We start from the raw sequence: 6,412 nt of genomic DNA on the forward strand, positions 1-6,412 counted from the left end.
GCATGCTTTCTGATAAAGTGACATTATTTTTTGAGCAAAAGAGCATCTGAATAACCGCTCCTCATTTACTTTGAGTTGAAGTATGAGTTAAATCCAAATAAAATCACCTAGCATCGTCTTGATGCATACTCAATCATCGAGGTCAGTAAATCCCCAAAAGTTGATTCGGTTCATACGAACATACCATTTTCAGTGGAAGAAACATTTCGTCATTTATCCAAATGAGTTCTTCAGTCTCATCCAACAAGAACACACAAGTGTTGTTTGGATGTTGATAGTGACTGAAGAGTCTCTTGGATGACTGACGAAAGGTTTCTCCCACTGAGAAAGATACGTCCAGATGAACAGAATCAACTTTTGGGGAAGTCACCTACCTGTTGATTTAAAACCTTAGCAAACCACATTCACACATTACACATTCAAAACACACACAGTCCTCACAATGTATGAATCTTATGTCTACCAACCTCACTAACAACATCCAAACAACTATGTTGTTTTAATTTTGCCATAATAAGAACAGCAGAAAATTTGTCACCTGCTCATCATCTTTGAGGGAGAACGATGCCATGGGCGTATCAACATGAGGACGATCAGTGTGCCCTGAAACGTAGTGCAAACAAACACAAAAGGGCATTAACATCCATTCAACACAGATACATTGAGACTTTACAATGCAGTTATGTAGCTACACTGGTTAGTGACATAAATGAGCCAAATGTAATGCAGTAATATTGATAGAAAATTAATTCCTCAGTGTAAACCAACATAACACACGACAGTATCCACACACAGTCCTCTTAATAATGTACCTGACAGCTTCATACACTGTAGGGTCTGTGTTACATGTGGACTTGGGAGCTCATCTTTTGATAGATGTACACATGCAAAACACACACAGTCCTCACAATGTATGTATCTTACATTAAGCAGCACTGTAAGAACTGTGTCTACCAACCTCACTATCAACATCCAAACAACTATGTTGTGTTATTTTTGTCTTAATAACAACAGCAGAAAATTAGTTACCTGCTCATCATCTTTGAGGGAGAACGATGCCATGGGCGTATCAACATGAGGACGATCGGTGTGCCCTGAAACGTAGTGCAAACAAACACAAAAGGGCATTAACATCCATTCAACACAGATACATTGAGACTTTACAATACAGTTATGTAGCTACACTAGTTAGTGACATAAATGAGCCAAATGTAATGCAGTAATATTGATAGAAAATTAATTCCTCAGTGTAAACCAACATAACAGACGATAGTATCCACACACAGTCCTCTTAATAATGTACCTGACAGCTTCATACACTGTAGGGTCTGTGTTACATGTGGACTTGGGAGCTCATCTTTCGATAGATGTACACATGCAAAACACACACAGTCCTCACAATGCATGTATCTTACATTAACCAGCATTGTAAGAACTGTGTCTACCAACCTCACTAACAACATCCAAACAACTATGTTGTTTTAATTTTGCCATAATAAGAACAGCAGAAAATTTGTCACCTGCTCATCATCTTTGAGGGAGAACGATGCCATGGGCGTATCAACATGAGGACGATCGGTGTGCCCTGAAACGTAGTGCAAACAAACACAAAAGGGCATTAACATCCATTCAACACAGATACATTGAGACTTTACAATACAGTTATGTAGCTACACTAGTTAGTGACATAAATGAGCCAAATGTAATGCAGTAATATTGATAGAAAATTAATTCCTCAGTGTAAACCAACATAACAGACGATAGTATCCACACACAGTCCTCTTAATAATGTACCTGACAGCTTCATACACTGTAGGGTCTGTGTTACATGTGGACTTGGGAGCTCATCTTTCGATAGATGTACACATGCAAAACACACACAGTCCTCACAATGCATGTATCTTACATTAACCAGCATTGTAAGAACTGTGTCTACCAACCTCACTAACAACATCCAAACAACTATGTTGTTTTAATTTTGCCATAATAAGAACAGCAGAAAATTTGTCACCTGCTCATCATCTTTGAGGGAGAACGATGCCATGGGCGTATCAACATGAGGACGATCGGTGTGCCCTGAAACGTAGTGCAAACAAACACAAAAGGGCATTAACATCCATTCAACACAGATACGTTGAGACTTTACAATACAGTTATGTAGCTACACTGGTTAGTGACATAAATGAGCCAAATGTAATGCAGTAATATTGATAGAAAATTAATTCCTCAGTGTAAACCAACATAACACACGACAGTATCCACACACAGTCCTCTTAATAATGTACCTGACAGCTTCATACACTGTAGGGTCTGTGTTACATGTGGACTTGGGAGCTCATCTTTCGATAGATGTACACATGCAAAACACACACAGTCCTCACAATGTATGTATCTTACATTAAGCAGCACTGTAAGAACTGTGTCTACCAACCTCACTATCAACATCCAAACAACTATGTTGTGTTATTTTTGCCATAATAACAACAGCAGAAAATTAGTTACCTGCTCATCATCTTTGAGGGAGGACGATGCCATGGGCGCATAAGCTTCATCTTTGGGTTTAAACTTGTCTCTTGGCTGCCTCATTGTAATGCACTTTTTCAGAAAAAGAAAACATAGTAAATTTGTGTAATACTTCATCACTGTAGTTTACAGTGAAAACTGATCTTTTACAGGAGGTACTAACCCTCTGAAGTTAAGGGTATAATTGGCTCTTTTCGACTATTTTTTTTTTTAAATTTTACCTTTATATTTCCCCTTTTAAAAAAAAGTTTTCCTTGCCTTTTTTATCATTATTGTTTACATAACAACCTCTAATTCTGACATACTGTATTAACATAACTGACCCAAAAACATAAAATCAGAGTAGGTTAAGGTTATACTTTTCACTATGAAAATCACAAAGACGTTTAGCGATTCATTCTCATTACTTAATTTCACATTTCTAAAACATATTTACACATTTTACAAACCACATTATATACAACTATTTACATGAAAAAAATGCAGGAAATTCCTCAGGTGGTTTTTGTAAGGTTATTTACAAATTTACTGGTTTTCCCTTCTCCTCAGGTTAAGAGCCTTGGTGTCATCCAACATAGTTCACTTTCCTATAAATCTCACATCAATAATCTCACCCGTTCTGCCTATTTCCATCTACGCAATATAAACAGATTACATCCTTCTCTTCCACCCAGTCTCCGTCATTCTTGTCCATAGTCTCGTTACCTCTCGTACTGACTACTGAAATTCTCTCTTGCACGGTCTTGCACACCTGGAGACAGCGTTTAGATTTCAGTCTGCCTTTGGTAGCTTTTTAGCCAGGGTCAGGGTAACATTCACCTCACCATTTTGACACATAAAACAATCAAACAAATCCAGATTTAACTACAAAAACCTAAATCTCTCACATCTCAAAACTTGATATAGACACCGCTCTCTCCTGCCATCACTCCCAAAAGTTTACCCTCTTCATAAACAACCAAAACAGCCATATAATTCTTTGATCGGCTCTTGTTCATTTATCCACCACAATAGAGAAGGAGAGGTAATACTATATCTATCTATATTTTTTTAAAGAAAATCACATTTTTATTTGTTCCTGCACTAAACATGATGACAATTTTCAGGAAAATATTTGAAATTATGTATCATAACTCTGCTTTTACGTTGCCTATCAACACATTTTAAAAAACTGATATATACAAATATTGCTGATAAACTGTAAATTTGCCATGTGATCTGCACTCCAGAAAGTTAAATGTTAGCTACCTCAGTTATCTGAAATGTCTCATTACTAGCATGTCACATACCGTATATTTTAGCATTGCTTAAAATCTGGAGACAGTGGGATGAATAAATAATAACATCTCAGTATTTCCAAATGTCATAGTTGAACTAAAAAGATATATGTGTTAGACTAGGTTGCAATAATTACAACAGCAGAAAATTAGTCACCTGCTCATCATCTTTGAGGGAGGATGATGCCATGGGCACATCAGCTTCATCTATGGGTTTAATCTTTTCTCTTGGCTTCCTCATTGCAATGCACTGTCTCAGAAAAGGGAAAAAAATGTACAATTTGTATGATACTTCTCAATGTAGTTTACAGTGAAAACTGATCTTTTACAGGAGGTGCTTTAACCCTCTTGAGTCAAGGCTATAATTGGCTGTTTTCGACTACTTTTGATTATACCTCTATATTTCGCTGTTAAAAAAATGTTTTCCTTGCCTTGTTTGGCATCATTCTTTACAGAACAACCTCACATATCTGACTACATTTATTTTGTAATTTTGACATATTGTATTAACACAATTGACCTAAAAAAAATTACACAAAAACATAAAATCAGAGTGGGAAAATGTTATACTTTTTACTATGAAAACCACAAACATGTTTAGTGGTTTTTTTCTCATTACTTAATTTCAAATTTCTAAAACATATGTACAAATTTTACAAACCACATTCTATACGAATGTTTACATAAAAATGCAGGCAATTAGTGTATCACTCCTCCTGTTGCACACCTGGAGACAGCATTTAGATTTCAGTCTGCGTTTGGTAGCTTTTTAGCCAGGGTCAGGGTGACATTCACCTCACCATTTTGACACACAAAACAATCAAACCCAGATTTAACTACAAACTAATAATACACTCCAGACACAATGTCACAAATCTCTCACATCTCAAAACTTGTTATAGACACCGCTCTCTCCTGCCATCACTCCCACAAGTTTCCCTATTAATAAACAACCAAAACACCCATATAATTGTTTGATCGGCTCTTGTTCATTTATTCACCACAATAGGGAAGGAGAGGTAAAAATCTATCTGTCTGTCTCTCTCTCTTTTAAAGGAAATCACGTTTTTATTTGTTCCTGCACTAAACGTGCTGACATCTTCACTCTGGTTTTTCTTGGCATTTTAATAAACAGACATTTTAAAAAACTGATAGGCATGTTGTTGCTAGACCATAAATTGGCCATGTAATCTGCACTCCAGAGAGTTAAATGTTAGCTAACACGGTTATCTGAAATGTCTCATTACTAGCATGTCACGTATATTGCAGCATTGCTTAAAATCTGGAGACAGTGGGATGAGTAAATAATAACATCTCAGTAATTTCAAATGCCACAGTTTAACTAAAAAGATATGTGTTAGACTAGGTATTTAACCTTGACTAATAAATACACAACGTGTCATCAAAAAAAGCTAGATTTAGCCTTTGAATTAGCTTGAAATACAAAGCTTAATCAAGGAATATACATCGAAGAAAAACCTTGACAAAACTAAATCTAACTGGTTGCTGGACTACAAAGCTGGAAAAATTCAAAAGTTTAAAGTTACCTGTTAGCGTCTCCACACCAGTTCACAGCCATGCAGTCAATACTCCTCAACTCAAGTCACGAAGTGAGGGGGGAGGGGTGAAAACTGAAGCTCATTGGCTAAAAAGTGGTCAGGTGACGAGAGTGCTTACCCTTTCTTTTAAATGGAATTTCAGTGAAATATTTACAGAGAGGAAGGACTGGGTTTTTATTGCATTTGTTATTTTGTTGTTTTTGTTTAATAGGACATTCCTTTTAAAAAAAGTATTAGTTATTTATTTGAAGCAAAGGTACACTCAATGGAATAAATGTTTCCTCACATACCACCGGCCAAGGGCCACCATTAAAGCAATGGTTTCACACTTAATTTATATCTGCATATGTTAAACAAATCTGAGATTCAACCAGTAACATAGTGGAACATATTTTAGCTTCTTATGTTAAAACAGCATGTATCAAGATGTGGCTTTCTTCTGAAAAATGTATTTATTCATATATTTTTGTTCTGATTTTTTGTATGAAGATACAGAAGGTGTATCTACAAACCGATGCATTTATTACTAGCAATTATGGATAGTTTGAAAAACCAAACCTTGTTTTGTTTAGCAGTAGGAACATCAAATAAGATGTTCAAATAAATATATGATCAAATAAGATCATATGATATGACTAAAGAAATCTGAAACTTCTAAATTCTATGGAAACTCTACAGTGTAAAACTGGCTTTGTTTACAATATAGAACTGTACAAAATTATGGCAGCTGGTATATGAAGGCATTAATAGCTCCTCACCTAGTATTTCCCAGAGACTCCCATCTTAATCTCATCTTCAGAAGCATAGTCCAGGGTTACAAGCATTACGAACACACAGAACAATACCTTAAAGAAACTTGCCATTTTCCTGCAGTAGTTGCTAGCTATAACAACAAACGTGATAGACTAAATGCTAACCAGTGTGGAAATGATAACCCAGTCTTTCTGGGGGCTGGGAGAATTTGTATTGTTGATTGTTAGGGAGAGAATTAGGTAAGTAAATACAGATTGCAGAACTTGACAGCTAAATGCATTTTTAGTAATGGATGAATAT

General features: G+C 35.9%; 1 protein-coding gene across 3 annotated transcripts; it reads right to left on the reverse strand.

Annotated features, from left to right (window-relative positions):
* Positions 1-364: 364 nt before the first annotated feature.
* Positions 365-5,408, reverse strand: LOC143420524 (uncharacterized). Of its 3 annotated transcripts, none has more exons than XM_076888705.1 (5): positions 5,348-5,392; positions 3,958-4,054; positions 2,503-2,595; positions 1,030-1,094; positions 365-603 (listed from the first exon to the last, which is right to left on the reverse strand). In XM_076888705.1, the coding sequence occupies exons 1-5, from the start codon at positions 5,377-5,379 to the stop codon at positions 594-596; spliced, it is 297 nt and encodes a 98-aa protein (XP_076744820.1). In that variant the 5' UTR covers positions 5,380-5,392; the 3' UTR covers positions 365-593. The 3 variants fall into 3 exon arrangements, with proteins under 3 accessions (XP_076744820.1, XP_076744821.1, XP_076744819.1); XM_076888706.1 differs by lacking the exons at positions 365-603; positions 1,030-1,094 and adding exons at positions 1,515-1,585; positions 2,012-2,076 and having other exon boundaries at positions 3,958-4,050; positions 5,348-5,408; XM_076888704.1 differs by lacking the exons at positions 365-603; positions 1,030-1,094 and adding exons at positions 1,515-1,585; positions 2,012-2,076.
* Between the last annotated feature and the right edge of the window lie 1,004 nt (positions 5,409-6,412).

This window comes from Maylandia zebra, linkage group LG9, assembly GCF_041146795.1.
Source record: "Maylandia zebra isolate NMK-2024a linkage group LG9, Mzebra_GT3a, whole genome shotgun sequence".
NCBI classification, from domain to species: domain Eukaryota; kingdom Metazoa; phylum Chordata; class Actinopteri; order Cichliformes; family Cichlidae; genus Maylandia; species Maylandia zebra.